General features: G+C 38.6%; 1 protein-coding gene across 9 annotated transcripts in view; it reads right to left on the bottom strand.

Moving 5' to 3' along the window:
• The window catches only part of MBP (myelin basic protein), a 218,308-nt gene that overhangs the window by 37,204 nt on the left and 164,305 nt on the right, over positions 1-16,799 (bottom strand). For all 9 annotated transcript variants that reach the window (XR_002324623.2, XM_020986923.2, XM_020986922.2 and 6 more), the window contains exon 4: positions 14,556-14,992. Coding sequence is in view for 8 of the 9 variants with exons in the window: in XM_020986923.2 (XP_020842582.1) it covers positions 14,556-14,992 (437 nt within the window). In the remaining variant the exon portion in view is untranslated. The remainder of the gene's footprint in view (positions 1-14,555; positions 14,993-16,799) is intronic.

Raw genomic sequence — 16,799 nt, forward strand, 5'->3', positions numbered from 1 at the left:
GATTGCAATTCAATATTGCCCTAGTTAGAGGATGATAAACATTCAGTGAGTCATAGGAGAAAATGTTGGCATGGAGCTCAGAGAAGCTTCCCCAATTCTGCCACTCAAATCTACCCAGTGGGAAGCAGCATGCTATTCTTTTACCAAAACACGTTTGAGAAACTGGAATAATAATGCCAAATGTTCCTCTATGGAAAGAAATCAGATTAAGACAGCCTTATTGTTATTATTATGCTTTTTTATATCATGCCCAAGTGGACTGTGGAATGGTATTGGGCATTTTAAGCATGAGGGCCTGAAAACTTTTACTTTCTGATAAAATGTGATTTCACAAAGGCACGTATTGACATAGCATCCCTTGAATTTTAATAACCTCTATGCTCTGTTATATGACAAATATCTCACTGACAAGTGAAAAATTCAGCCAACCATCCAGATGTTTGGCACTGTGCAAAAAAAAAAAGTACAGATGGATGAATGCATTTTTCATTTTTCATCAAGAGCTTTACTGTTGTATAGATATTGATTTAGTCTGGAATGAAAGCATCGGTAGCAAGTGATAGGAATGTATTATAAAGTTCAACTGATTCATTTGACAGATAAAGAAAATGAAGCATGGTTGGTGGAACTGGGACTTAAATCTTGATTTGGTCTGACTCCGATCCAGGGCTAGTCTTCCCCTTCTTCAGCCCGTCCCTCGTCCCCACTAAAAGAGAGTGCATTTGTTGAAAAGTTCCTAAAGCTTGAATAACCACAAAAAGCCAGGGTAAAAGAAAATGCATTCTGCTTCCCAGTCTTTTCATTGGAGAGCAGTCTCAAAGAGATGTTTTTTTCAAGTTTAAGAAATGTAGGTTGGCTTTTTTACAGTGCTAAAGGGAAAGGTGTGATTTATTTGTCATAGTCAAAGTTATTCATAGGGTACTGGAACTTATTAAAGGGGATTGCTCCTGTACTGTTTCGTTTGGGGAAATGAGCCCTTAAACCATGCTATTTGATAGACATTCAATGGGCAATAATAATTTAGGCTAAGACTCATTTTTAGGGCACCAGCTACTGTATTCTTCCTTCTAACTCCATTCAACTCTAGTCTCTTTGTAAGTCCTTGGCTATCATGACCTGCTTTCTGTAGTGACTATGCTGCCTTTCCACAGGGAGGATATAATGGTATTCTAGTTTGAGCAACTGTAGTACAAATGTCCCAAGCAGTGCCACTGATTTGGGAACAGAGCTACTGAAAGGAAGGAAGACTGGGCACAATGGGTGGGGGACACAAAATGTAACATGTCAAAATTTCAAAAATTTTTTGGGGGCAATTCTAGGGGAGAGAGTATTTGCTTTACAAAAGGATTTCTCACAGGCTGGCTCTAATTAGCAAGCTTCCCCATTGAATTTAAAATGTGATTGGATTTATAAATAAACTTTTTAGAAAAACTGTATGAAATTAACATTGAAATTCACAACACTGAGGATTTGTCTCCATCTTCATTGAAGAGTGAGCTTTCTGAAAAATCTAAAACCCAAGGCACCCTGGAAAGGGACAGGAGGTGAGGAGCTGTCCAATTTAAAAAGACAGACTTTCTCTTTCTGAGTCTGGGTAACTGGTCTTTTGTATCTCTGTCTAGCATAGTATCAGCTTAGGGTCAGAGTTCTACCTTTGACCTTTCATTTCCAGTTATTCCAGTTCTTTATTGCTCTACTCCCTATCCTCAACTCTCAATCCTGTGCATCAGGAGGTGCAAACTGTAGTGTCAATGTCTTTTGTTTCTAATATGTTCCTCAAAGTAGCCACTATATTTAGCTAGTGAAGGCTACCAGGTGTAGACAGCATGATGTTATAGAAAAAAGGCTTGGAGTCAGAGAACCTGGGTTTGAATCCCACCTCTACTTACTAGTTGTGTGACTTGAGGCAGATAACTTATCCTCTCTACTCCCCAGTTAACTCATCTGTAAAATAAGAGTACTGGATTAGAGGGGACCTGGGGTCCTTTTTGACTCTATATCTGTGATCCTACTTAGCTTTCCATCAACTGGAATGTTTGGTAGTCTCCTCTGGGAACCCAAAGATTTGTGAGCCCTCAGTTTTTGTTCCCATAGTCTGCCTTCATTATTCACTGTGAAATAACAGATGTAACCTATCTCCATCCATTTGAAGTGAAAGACAACACAATTAGGGAACCGGTTCAAAGCTCATCCTCTCAAGTTTGACTCAGTACCATTGGTTGCCATAAGAATATTGTGCTCCCAGTGTCATGTGTTTAAATAAATGCTTCTCATCCCTTTGTAGTTTTCCAACCTGAGATAGCACACCTGCTAAATACCTAGGTACAGTGATAGCTTCTATATAAAACCAAAAATTGATAGAAGTTGCAATGGTGATTGTAAATTCCATTGCTAAGTCCCAGTTACTTATGGGAGCTCTTAAATAAAATACTCACGGGTGTCCTTCCTCTTCTTCCATTCCTTCCAAGACTACCATAGCTTACATATAGACCTTTTAGGAAGAACGAATAGCCAAATAGATGTCATTCAATGAGCCAATGTCTGAGCAATTTAATTTTCTTTTCTAACTTTAAGTTGTAAATAGTGGAAAGTGAACTGGTTTTGGAGTCAAACAACCCAAGTTCAAACCTCTTCTAGCTGCGTGGCCTTGGACAAATCATTTAACCTCCCTGGGCCTCAGTTTCCTCACTGGTAAAATGAGGAAGTTTGAACTAGATAATCTCTAAATAAGGTCTCTTCTAGCTCCCAACAGTTTTAATTCTGAACTTAGCCTCAAGAAAGAAAGAACACTGGGAAGTCCATAGCCTTCCCTCACTGCAAGGCTACTTAGGTTGAGGCCCTGGGTATGAATCAACGCAACCTACTGACAAAAGTTCCAGGGAAACCCTACTCTGAAAACTAGCTTAGCAGTAGCTGTACTTGTTTATGAATATTGTTGTTGTAATGATTCTTCTTCTTCTTAGAAACAACATATCTTTACAAGGAAGGAATACATGTAGTATTACTATTGTTTGTTATCTTGAAGCTGTTAATTTACTGTTGGCCTCATGGCCGGACACTTGAATTGTGGCAGGCAGGTCTGCCCCGCTCATCTTCTGAATGTAACTCAAGTGGAGTTCTCCACATTCTGTTAAGTGTTTTTCCCATTTTGGTCCCCAACTTTCCGCCTGCATTTAATCTTTTTTCTCCTCTTTAATGACTTGTATGTTTATGATTCACTAATGCCATTTGGTAAGGTCTGTGACCCCAGGATCCTCTGCACTGGAGCCAGGTCTCATAGATACTAATCACTACAGTTAGTGTTGTTTTGTATTTTAGGGTCCACAACTGGGGGTGTTAAAAGGTTTTTAGAAAACACACGCACACACACCCACACACCCACACACACAAACACACACATACTGAACAGGAAGAGGAACCCATGAGTAGGAAGCTGTCTTGATCCTTTCATTGCAGTAACGTCGCTTAGATATTCTGGGGCCAGTTGTGATTTCAAGAAAAGCAAGTTGACTTTTAAAGGAGACTTTGCAAAAGGAACATAGGCATTAAGGCAGAAAAGATGCTTAGTGATAATCTAGCCCAACCCCCTCATTTTACAGATGAAGATATTGAAATTTAGAGATGAAAAAGTAATTTCACTTAGTGGCTGAACCAGGATTCAAACTCAGGTCCTCTGGTTCCAAATTCAGTGAGTACTTTCCCAGTGAACCATAGCACAGCACAGTAGAGCACTGTTCAGTACACTTTCTTTATCTGCCTCTCTCTTTATCTGACAATCTGAACTCTCTCCCTTTTAGTTGGATATAATGGTCACCGTGGGCATGGCTCTCCTGTGTGCAAGGACTCACCATGATTCTACAGCACAGGGATCATCCACTTATATGAGCTAGTTGCTAGAGGAAGAGCCTTGTTTTAGCCAGGGAGTTTGCCAGGAAGGAAACCAAGTCAAGGATGTGAATCTAGTTCAGCCCTATCCTGGTAAAGCCCTAGAAGAAAAGGACTATGGGGCTGCTCCTTCTTTCCAGGCACTGAACTAACAACCCTGGGAAAGTAAGGAAAAGGTGGACAATGCAGGACAGCAAGTAATCAAAGAGATATTCATAGGTAGAGACACAGTGGAGTAAGGGAGAACAAAAAGAGAGAGACAGAGAGAAACACAAGAAAGAGACAGAATGAAGAGACAGAGATGGACAGAGAGACAGACACAGAGAGATGGAGAAAAAGAAATAAAGACAGAGACAGAAATAGAAACAGAGAAATAGACATGGGAAGAGAGAGAGACAGAGAGAGACAGAGAGAGAAGAGAGACAGAGAGTGGAGAAAGACAGAGACGGAGAAAAACACAGAGAAAGAGGCAGAGACAGAGAGAAGAAAGAAAGACAGAGATGGACAGAGAGAGACACAGAGAGATGGAGACAGAAACAAAGACAGAGACAGAGATAGAAACAGAAAGAAGAGATGGGGGAGAGAGACACACACACACAGGACAGAGACAGAGAAAGATAGAGAAGAGAGACAAAGAGTGGAGAAAGACAGAGACAGAGACAAACAGAGAAAGACAGAGACAGAAAGAAGAGACAAAGACAGAGACGTACAGATATACACAAAGAAATGGAGACAGAGAGAAATAAAGACAGAGACAGAGAGAGCAAAACAAGACAGAGACACACAGAGAGAAAGAAACAGAGAAACAAAGGGGGAGGTGAGGGAGACAGACAGAAAGAAAGAATAGGAGTAAAAGTGAAAGTAAGATGAAAGGCAAACAGACAAAAAGTAGCAGGCAAATAAAAAGACAAGGAAGGGTTGGGCCAGAGAAGAAAAAGACAAGGGAAGATCTCCAAATGCATTCTCAATTACTACAGATTATGTGATGTAGCCTATTTTATTGCAACTATGACAACCACCAGAGATGTAGCACTTGTAGTGAGAGCTAGAATAATCATATACTTTCCATGAATACGGCCTTTTATACATTGCCTTATTTAGATTTCATAATAACTATGTAAAGTAGGCAGGGCAGATATTATTGCCCCCATTTTACAGATTAGCAAAGAGTTGTTAGCAAAGTGACTTGACCGAGGTCATACAGAGACTAGAGAACCAGGCCTTGCTACCTATGTGACCTTAGGAAAGTAATTTTTTGTCTCTGAACCTCAGTTTGTTTATCTGTGAAATGGCTGGGATGTCTAGACAAACAAATAGTTTGACATGTTTGGTCTAGAATTGATGATCTCTGTGTCCTCTCTCACTTCTAAATCTCCTGACCAGATAGATACTCAAGTTCTCTGACTCCAAGTTCCTTGCTCTGTTCATTATAAAACATTAACTACATTTTCTGAACTTACAGGGATAAAAAATTCATTAAGTACTTTGAGACATAAAGTTGTCATGTGTAACAATGTTTATAGAATGATCAGTTTTGCCTCTTAAAATAATGTTATTAGCATCAAAATTGGATTTCGAGCTAGAAACCACTCTTGACTGGGGTCTAAGAGACACTGAGCAAGTTTCTCTGTTTTCTTCTTTTTATTATGTGTGTGTGTGTGTGTGTATGTGTGTATATGCATGTATGTATATATGTATATATAGTACTTTCTAAGTTTTCTCATATTTAAGGAAATATTTTAAGTCTACAGTATATTCTTTAAAAATTTCCCTAACATCAGACAAGTGGATCTGACTCAATTTTAAAACCCCACCGCTGATATTTATTGTCTGTATTGGCTTTGGCTCTATGAGCCTTCATCTACTAAATAAGAAGGTTGGACCAGGTGACCTCTGATATTTCTTCCCCCTCTAGAGCTGTGATGCTTTTGTACTTGAGAGATGTAGTTGTGTTTGGAGCTGGAGTGAAAGGAGGCTTGAGAATTACCTGAGTGACTGAGTGACTCCAGAAAAACCTCTGGTTTGGGGGGCCCTGGTCTTAGTTGAATAGACTGTCTCCACTCCAGCTATCTTTCTTTTTTTCATGCTCAGGACTCCTTTCTTTTCTGGTCTATTGGGCTAGAAACATTCATCCTCTGTTCCCAGATTCTTACTGGTACCTCTCCCACTGTGACATCTGAGAAAAGAAACTAACTGGAGGGGCGTTATCTTTGGTATAAGGAATGAGGATGGGAGTGATGAAAGCTTGGTAGAAAGATGTTCCCATTTCCTTCTCCTACTCCAAGGGCCCCTCCAGAAATCTGATTGTGTCCTTGTCCATCTGGTCAATAGGACCAAACACTGTGTACCCTACTCCCTCCAGATACTGGTGGCAGGAGTAGTGAGAAAGAAGAGCCCCCTCTCTGGTTCCTGTTTTAATCAATGACTCAATGACCGATAACTTACTAAGCACCTACTACCAGCTAGGTGGTGCAGTGGATAACCCACTTGGCCTTGAATTAGGAAAATGTACCTGAATTCAAATATGGCTTCAAACACTTATTGGCTATGTGACTTTGGGCAAGTCACTTAACCTCTGTTTGCCTCAGTTTTCTCAGCTGTAAATGGGGGTAATAATAGCACCTACCTTGCAGGGTTGTTGTGAGGATCAAATGAGATAATATTTGTAAAAAGCACTTAGCACAGTGCCTGGCACATAGTAGGTACTATATTAATGTTTATGCCCTTCATTTCCCATGTAACATTTATTAAGTGTCTGCTGTGTGCCAGGCACTATGCTAAATGCTGGGTGCGGGGGGTGCGGGGGGGATACAAAGAAAAGCAAAAGACAATTCCTGTTCTCAAGAAGCTCACCAGAGGAGACAACATAAAAATAATGATGTGCAGGCAAGATATCTATAGAATAAATTGAGCATAATCTCAGAGAGAAAGTACCAGTGTTAAGGGGGAATCAGGATAAGAAGGTGGGATTTTAGCTGAGATGTGAAGGGAGCCAAGGAAGCCAAGTGGTGGAGATGAGGAAGGACACCATTCCTAGCATGGGGGACAGCCAGTGAAAAGGTGCAGGATCAGGAGATTTTTGTGAAGGACTCTGCAGGTTTTAAAGCGTCACAGATTAGTTATTATTATGCATCAATCAATTAATCAATCAATCAGAATGTATCTGGCCTTGAACTAGATGCTAGGGATATAATAATAAATAAATTAGAATATATAGAATGTTCACATGAGTCCAAATGTTATTTGCTTCTTGTTTTTTCAGGCTTCCCTGTTCTAGCGCCGGCGACTTTATTGATACTAAGAGATCAGGCTGAGAAGAAGCTTCCCGAAAAGGGCTACTGCTAAATCAACAGGAGGTAGTTTCATTGTTTAGTTGTAAGACTGTAACATATCTCTGGAGAAAAGTAGCTAACCTGTCTTCCAGGCAGGAGAAAAGAAATTTAATCTTTTTAAGAGATTTTAGGTACTCGCTATAAATGAAATTGATCTCATCCATCACTTCTAATTTTATAGAGGAGGTTAAGAGACTTGTATATGGTCACAAAGAGTTGGAAAGGCAGTGCTAGGACTCAGGTCCATAACTGGGCATCTTTGTCCAATGTTCTTTTTCCTTAGTGAGTGAGGCTGCTACTATATCTTCCTTTTAAAAAATCTAGAATTACATGTACTTTCATTTTGTGTTAACAGTTCCTGAAAGGGTACCAAAATGGTATTAGTAGGTATATTCCTGTAGTTATGACTTCAATAGACATTATCTTATCAAAATTCATTTTTCTCTAGCGATAAGGGATGTTCCTGAGAAGACAATAAGTAACAGAAAGAAGGCATTTCCAGTTCTTAACACAACCCAAAAGGGAAAAGAAGACTTTTGATTAAACAATTAAGTGTTTATTTTCACTTTATCAAGCAAATTATAATGATGTTATTGTCCTTCCCTAAAGGGAACATGATTCTGACCTACCACAGCTATAGGATTTTCCAGAGTATGTGGATGGTTTTGTGCTGGACCATCTACAATCTCATGCCTGGTCCCCCATGTGTGAGAGCTGGACAAGATAGAGAGTGCTGTGGGTGGCTGGGAAACAGTCTCCTTCTCTTTGATGCTAACCCATGACTATGACTTCATCAGTCTCATGTGCCTACAAAGTGCCTGGCACAAAAATTAAAATAAATATCTGTCCCATCTCTGTTTTACTTCATAGGAAGATGTTTTATTTCTTGTGGAGTTTATCAGGGTATATCTGAAAACCAGACACCTTTCAGTAATAGAATTAGGAAACCAAGAAGAAAAAATCATAGGGTATGGACCTGGATGGAATCTTGGAAGTCACCCAGTCTAACCTCCTCATCTTACAGATGAAGAAACTGATGACCAAAGAGGCTAAGTGACTTGCCCAAGGTCACATAGATATTCTGTCTCTAAATTGAGTGCTTTTTCATTATACTGCAGTGCCTTTTCATTGTCATGTCATGATTAAAACATTAACCAAAACCTTCCTGAGGCAGTGATAGAGGGTATCAGGGCCAGGATTCCCAACTTATGTTGTATCATCTTTTTTTTTTTTAGCTCAGGTTTATAATACTATATCAGAAAAGCACTTCTTTACTCTTTTTAAGATTTTTGTAGGATAGAGTAGATTTCAAGGTATTTAAAATCTATGGTTATTACAGAAATACACTGAGGTGAACATATAATATATGAAATAAACCAGAGTTTTATATATGAACCAGTCTAGTTTAAAATATTAAATTGCTAAATAGCTCTCCTAGAGTCTCTCAACAAGGTAATATTTTTGATAGCTACCTTTTAAAAATAATGAAATGGGCAATCAGAAATCAAACTTAGACTTTCATTGGCCAACCAGAATTGCCTATTAGTAAGTCATTAACCCCATAGAGGAAAATTAGTGACCCTGGCCAGGACTGTTTGCTATTTACTTTTGTGATGGGTCCAGAGTGCACACTTAATTATCTAAGAGTACTATGCTATTTACCTCTAGTTCTAGTTCTACCTCAATGAGCCTTGAATGTCTCTCTTTCAAACTCTCTGGGCAAGGGGTGGGAGAAAGAGACTTTGGAATGAGAGTCTGAATTTAAATCCCAGACCTGCCATTTACTACTTGCATGACCATGGGCAATTCCAAACCGTTTGGGTCTCAGTTTTCTCATCTGTAAAATGAGGAGGCTTGACTGGATGATCTATTAGGTCTCTTCCAGCTTAATATTTATTATCCTATGGAATTGTCTCTGATTTATAACCTTAGAGAGTTGCCTGGGGTCACTGAGAGGTCAAGTGATTTGCCCATGGTCACACAGCTAGTTATGAGTCACAGGCTGGACTTGAACCCAGGTCTTCCTGACTCCAAGGCTAGCTTTCTATGCACTACATCAGGCTGCCTCTCATTGCCTTTCATGCCAGAGAAAAATATTTATTCACAGAGCTGGACCATGAGGTCATTCATTCATTCATTCAAAATTATTCAATAAGTATTTATTGTACCACTACTTTGCAAGGCGGCATGTTAAGAACAAGAATACGAGCATTTTGTAATGCAAATTAGTACTAAACAGCTTGAAAACAAATGTTGTTGTTAAAAATACAGCCATAATGACAACTATTTGAACACTCAGAATTGTTGATGTGAACAAAAATGATGATGGTAAATACATAATGCATAAAGGAATCTGTGAAATACTCTGATTTAAGTTCATAAAAGTGATTAGAGGTTAGACCATTATAACCAACAAATGCTCATCTCTTTTTCTAAGTGGTTGATAAGATATATCTTGAGGTCATAAAAATACAACTCGAAAGCCAAGGAAGTCATCTGGTGTCCTGAATGAATGGGGTTTTTGTTGTTGTGGTTATACCAAATCAAGTGATTTTTAAAAAGGAAGCAATTAGTACACCATTTCTGTTAAACAGTTTAATAAATGCACAAGCTTATTATAAAGCAAAGAATCAAACCAAAATCACATTGTAATACAATGGCCACAGAGCTAGTACCATTAAATACAGAGGTCGTTTACATGCTTGCCGTTTAAACAGCAAATATACCCAAATAAACAGCCCATATAATGACAATCAAGTCTGTTTTAACTGTGTTCTATTTAAATAACAATAGGCAACTGAGGTAACGGAAAGACAAGTTAATTTCTGGCAGCTGAGCCAAAGTTTTGGGTAACCACTGATCAATAACTTCTTTAAGATGACATTACTTCACGAGGAAATTCAATAAGAAACTTCAAAAATATCTGTGCGAGGCTAGTGGATAAAACAACACCCCAGACATTTGTTACTTTAAAAGGACTTCTCACAGCAATCCTCTGGCAAACACATGCTTTGAGTTGCTGTGTACTACCCATTGTAGCCCATTAATTGCAGGAATCAATCTTGTGCCATATACACTACTGTACAGGAGAGAAGAGAATGACGCCTGGTAGACGATACCAATATTAGCAAAATAGCAAACAAACAAACAAAAAAAAACATAACAAAAATAAAATATTAAAATGATGAATGTTGCTCCACTCACCAAGCAGAAAAATGAAAAGATGACAAATAAGCTGATGAAGCTAGGCTTGGGAATTTATATCGAAGTGATCTGTTGAGAGTTTCAAAATTGATGTTCTTTAAGCTATTCTCAAATGCTACAATGTTCCGTGCCACAAGACTTAGAAGAGGCAGCATGATGTTAACATAAGCCTCATATCATGGAATCAAAAACCAACTGGGGCAGGAAATAAATGGAAATAAATCAGGAAAAAAATTCAAGTGAATTAATTTGCAAAGATGCTTTTGAAAGTGCACTATATATTGGCAAAATTAAAAAAAATAAAGGAAAATGTTCTTGTCCTATGTGCTGAAGTTCATAAAGACATAATATAGCAACAGAATATAGAAAGCACCTGAAAAAGGCTTACTTTACACAGAGATTTTAAGGAAAATAAAACACAGCTGAGAAAAATTTGTTCAGCTTAGAAGCTTTTTCTCACCCCACCCCAATACAAATGTAGTTTTAAAACAGGGAAAAAGAAGTCACTTAACAATGATGGGGAGTATGTATTTCCTGTACTCTGATATGTTAATTGTTCTTGCTCCAAGGGCAATAACTATGGTTTTATCTAACTAGTCTCAGATAAACAAACAAACTCAGTTTTTCTATATGTAATATTTCAAGCTTTAGTCATGTTTGAACTGATTAGTATGAGGTCAATTGGCATGGCATTTGGAATGGGTGGTGTACAATGAAAAGACAGATAGAAATTGAAGTTAGGGAGGCAATCTCCTTCAATAGAAAAGCCGAGTTAAATTTTATTTTTACCCCAAACTCCTACCCATTCTTTGTATTGTTCCAACATTCCAGCAGATGGGAGAATCTCTTCCCTCAAGGGAACAAGAGTCATTCTTTTCCCTTCTCTTACAACAAAGGGGGTTGTTATTTGTTAAACCTGCTTCATCAAAAGAATATGCCTAATCAGGGAATTTGTAATGCACTTTCCCTGAATGTCAGCTCTCATCGGCCTTACAAAGGGCAAGTGTTGTTAGTACATTCCATGTTCCTGGTGTGGGTAGTTCGGGAACATGGCACCAAGTGGCACCACGATATGGTCACTGGGAGGGAGGTGGAAGAGGAAGAGATCAGGGCAAAACAAACAAACCAATACACTGACTCCTTTTTAGTGCCTTAGTGCAAAATCTGGTCACTGGGAGATATCTTCTAATCAACTAAACATCAAACTCCTCTGAAACAGATACTTTTTTCACGAGTGGGGTGGTTTGTAGTTCTGCTGTAAAGTGAGCTTTGCTGCTATTATAGCCACTCATTTTACAAGTGCTGGGGAAAAAAAAAATTGGCCAATGTGGGGATGTGGTTAGTGACCACAGCTACCCTTTCCAGTTGTCTTGATTTTAGAAAGTCTTGAAGACTCTGACATATTTTCATATCAGTTAGATTAATCATTAATATGATCCTGGTTTCATTTTCTAGGGAGAACAAACAAAAACAAAAACAACAACAAAAAACAAACCATCAACACCACCATGACTCTAATCACTCATCACCACCAATAAATACACCAGAGTCTCACAATGGCTCTGTGAGCATAGCTATATTAGGCTTACTTTTCCATTATTCAAAATAAGCAAGTAATCTAAAGCATAAGAGTTGAGGCTAACCAAATATTGCCAATACTTCTACACTTTCAGCCAATGATACTCCATTGAACTGTTTAATGGCGTGGGGTTAATGAACTTGCCTGTTTCTGCAGCTATAAATTCTAACAAATTATTGATGTTCTTAGATGATGGTCCAAAAATCACCCACAGCCAACATTCCACAGTTGCTAGAATTGGTATTCAAACATTAGAAAGCAGCTATTTTAAAGGATGTTTGATTTTTTTTTAAGAAGAAAAGGGGGGAGCTAGGTGGTGCAGTGGATAAAGCACTGGCACTGGAGTCAGGAGGACCTGAGTTCAAATGCGGCCTCAGATACATAACACTTACTAGCTGTGTGACCCTGGGCAAGTCACTTACCCCCATTGCCTAGCTAAAAAAAAAAAGAAAGAAAAGAAAAAAAAGAACAAAGAACAAAGAAAAGATCTGTTAGAAAATTTTGATTCATCCAGGATACTTGGTAGTCTATAAGTAGTCTTTTGTGTTGAGAATGACTCCTTCAGACACTGGCAGCATTCAAATGACCAATTACCAAAGATTTACCAGAATGTAAGCACAGCACAGGCTTAAATCTTGAAATGTATATGTACAGATTGAATTTGAGGTAAATTTTCACAATGACTTAAAAACAAAGCCACAACTTCTATCCAGCTTAAACCACTGCTACAGAAATGAAATTTATTTTCTAATATGTAAGACCCAGCTGCTTAATCTTTCATGTGTAAGATTAAATACAATTTACCTGCTCCCCTGAGCAACAAAGAAAAATGTGAGTTTCAAAACTGGTGATATTTTTAAAATATAGTACTTAATGTAATGGCAAGAATTGAGCTAGTCAGCCTGAATCCACAGCAATCTACTGTGGTTTAAGAGTTGTTCTTTGGAAACCACTGCAAATTGTCATCAGCTTTAAAAGTAGGTCAGATATCATGACTACTGTTGCAGGGGGAGGGAGGCAGTCCAAGAAAGCCTCAGAAAAAGCCCGCTTAAATAGCCCCTGTAGCATAGTAACCAGAAAATGAATTCAATAAGCAGTTGGGTTATTCTGAGTGTAATTTACAAATAAAAGAGATGACAGACACCATGCTTATAGTGGTCTTGGCACTGCACAGACCTATTGCAGAAATGAATGCACTTGCTGTTCCAGTACAAAAATGAAATTGGCATGCATACATAAAGCCCAGTGTACACCTTTTATTGATTACAATGGACTTCTAATAGCATACACTATTACAATGAAGCACTGTAGCATTACCTTCAAAATCTTGAACCAAATTTAAAAAACTTTCAGTGTAGCATGAAGGGAATTTCACCTTTGTAATGTTAAGATACTTTCCTATCTTCCTACCCATAATAATAACTACTATGTCACCACTACTATCGTCTTTAGAGAGAGATGTTATTACTCAGGAAGGAATTAGATTTTTTTTGTTAACATTCCTTCAAAGCCTCAAAAGCAGGTCAAAAAAACACTGTCATAAACACAGTATACACTCATGGGAAAGTTACATTCTAAGAGACAGTTGTCAATACTCAGGCACTTATTTTGAGAACAAACAAAAGCTCAGCATTCAGAAATCAAATGAAAATCACTTTAAAAAATATTTGAACTGCTATCTGGGAACCAGCTCCTTAGTTCAGTAACAGCTGCAGACCTTTCAGTTCATCCCTGCCTTCAAAGGCAAGAAGAGGGAGCTCCATCCAGGCTAACATTACATGCCTATGTGTTCCTTGTGCTGCACAACAGGTGCATTTCTTGGCATACAGTTTTGTCTCCTAACTATATATTTTCATTCACTAAAGGTCACAAATTCTATGGTTCCATTTATGGAATAATACACTTAAGATTTACACATATAGACATTTCTCCCTCCTACTAACAGATGAGAAAGAAAAAAAGCAGATTTACATATAACATATCAGAGATTTCAGGAGTATATTCAACAGACCTCCTCCAATTCCTCTTTTTGTCATTGCAAAGTCAGAAGAAAGCTGTCATAATTTGTTCTAACAAGCAATGGAGATGAGAAAAGCACAAATCAGGGTATGTTGGGAGTAGAATAATGATCACAAAAAACCCCCAAAGCACACGGTAATTTCTTTCTGCATTGCCCAAGAATCCTGTCCCATAGATTCTATCCCCTACTATAAAACGGAGATTCACAAAATTATCAGGCTTCCTGGACTCACCCTGATTTCCAGCCCTCATGAGGTGGAGGACTGGATAAAATGTGAAAATGTTCTAAGCAGCAAGCCAAGAACATTCCCTTGTGCTACTCTGTTAATCAATCAATTAATTAATTAATTTTTTAAGCAACAAGCAGTATTGCATAAAGCCCAGTGAGTACCCACTGCCTGCTGGTTAAATTAATTCTTGCTCCAAGGTAGTGACTTAGTTCAACTATTTCCTTTTTTTCCTTTCTCTTAGCTTTCTTAATTTAAAAATGAATGAGCACACATTTTGCTGTGGTCCCTCTATTCCTCAGAGCTCACCTTGCCTGAGGCCCTCCTGGGCACATCCCTGTCACCTCCAAAGAATCTGCCCAGTGAGTCAAGTATACCCGTGTCTTTGTGCCTTGGGTTGAATCCATGTCTAGCATGGTCCATGGTACTTGCAGTTGCCAGGTATTTTGATCCGTGCCTCTGAGAAGATCTTTTCTGTGAAGCCATCAACTCTGAGCCTTCCAAAGCTGGTGCACTGTCTTCTTGGATGGTCTGAAGCTCATCTGACTCTGAGGGCCGATCTTTGAAGGTGTTGTCCTCCCTTCCTGGAGCATCTCGGGAAAAGAGGCGGATCAAGTGGGGGCGACCCACGGTGTCAGCTGGGTTGGCCTCGGTCCAGGCATTCTTTGGGTCCGCTGTACTCTTGGAGTCTGTCACCGCTGTGCCCTTAGAGGAGGGTCCATTGTTCTGGTTCACATCTGCCTCTCCTGCAAACAACAAGGATGAGATATGAATACAGGCCTGTGAAAAACAGGGCGTTGGAACAATGCTGCTTTCTTTGACTTGTCTTGACTTAGTTATTTCATACAAAATCCATAGAATATGGGTCATTGCATGAAATTGCACCCCACCTCCTAAGCTGCTTTTTGAAAAATTGTCCTAGAATTAAGCACTCTGTTGGGGGACTTTGGCAGAAGTAGAGCCTAAGAATCAACCAGTGAAAATCTGAGTAAGATGCAGTACAGTTTCCTAATGAAACAAAAAGTTATCAAACACATCCTTTAGAATGCTGATATAAGCATATTCAGGTGGGTCAGACACATTGATGAATTTTATTATGATGGTGTTGCATAATTATTGCTCAAAAGTTATTCACACACACATTAAAAATATATAAATAGCCTCCTTAACAGATAATCACATCGAACACTTGAAAGTTTCCCAGTTAAATATTCAACTTTGTATTTATTCTGCCATTCCATTTTAATGTAGTCTTAGGAAGAAGACATTTGGGATTCCTGAGTCCCCAAACTCCAATATTTGGTCTCTCTCATAAAACTAATGATTCTTAGTGATCACCATAGAATCCTCACCATGAAACTGAGTCAACTGGCAGAGTTCAAAGGTGGCAGGGATTTTTCATGTTGTGTGCCACCATTTGTCAACTTAAATTTTTTTTTTTTTAAAAAGCTATATTTCTCCTGAGGACATGCTCCTCAAAGGTTTTAGAGAAAAGAAGTCAATTTCAACTAAATTACTCTCTTCCTATGTCTTTTGGCCTATATAATTTATCTACAGGTTTTCAAACTAATTATCACTTATAACACCTCAAATAATTCTCAACCTCTCTGTGAGATAGATACTATTTTCTTTGCTTTATAGTTGAGGAAACTGAGCCAGACAGAGGTTAAGTGTTCTGCCCAGGGTCACACAGCTAGTAAATGTCTGAGGTTGGATTTGAACTCAGGACAGACCAGTGTCACAGAAGCCAAAGCTGGATGCACTGTCAAGGAGCAGACTAGATAAAATGTATAATAGAACATAAACCTCTTGAGATCATGTGATATTTCATTTTTGTCTTTGTATCGCCAATGCATAGCACAGTGTCTAACAACTACTAGGTACTAGATAAATGCACATTGATTGTCTCAACCGTATCAAAAGATGCAGAAAAGTCAAGAAGATTGAATACTGTGAAGAGTCCACTGGATTCTGGCAATTAAGGGGTCATTAGTGACTCTTAAGAGAGTAGTTTCAGCAGAGTGGTAGGGAAAGAAGTCAAATTACAATGGACAGCTGAGATTAGTGGGACAAATGTAAATGTTAGCTTTGACAAGGAGAAGGGCTGCCTTATGCAATAGGGGAAGAAGATAAGAATGTTATGAGGGAGAGGAAATAATATTATATATATATGCACACACATATACACACATATATATGTGTATATACACACATATCACACACACTATCTCACTTCATTTGCACAACAAATAGACTGACACTAGGTATTATTCACATTTTACAGATAAGGAAGCTGACATAACTAGAAATGGTTAAGAGGCCAGATTGGAAAAAAAGTCTTTCCTGATTCTAGGTCCAGTACTCTTTCCACTATGCCCTGTTGACTCTCAGTAAGGCACTGACCCTCAATTGCTCAATCTTTTAGATAAAGTGTAAGACAATGCCATTTGCTGAGGGAAGGGTGGTGGACAGGGTGAGGTTTATGAAGTTTGAGGATAGATTACCATGACAGCCAAGTTCAGTTTCTAATGGATCCAGCTGGCAAAGTTTTGT

This window comes from Phascolarctos cinereus, unplaced genomic scaffold, assembly GCF_003287225.1.
Source record: "Phascolarctos cinereus isolate Bilbo 61053 unplaced genomic scaffold, phaCin_HiC Scaffold_4;HRSCAF=312, whole genome shotgun sequence".
Lineage (NCBI taxonomy): Eukaryota > Metazoa > Chordata > Mammalia > Diprotodontia > Phascolarctidae > Phascolarctos > Phascolarctos cinereus.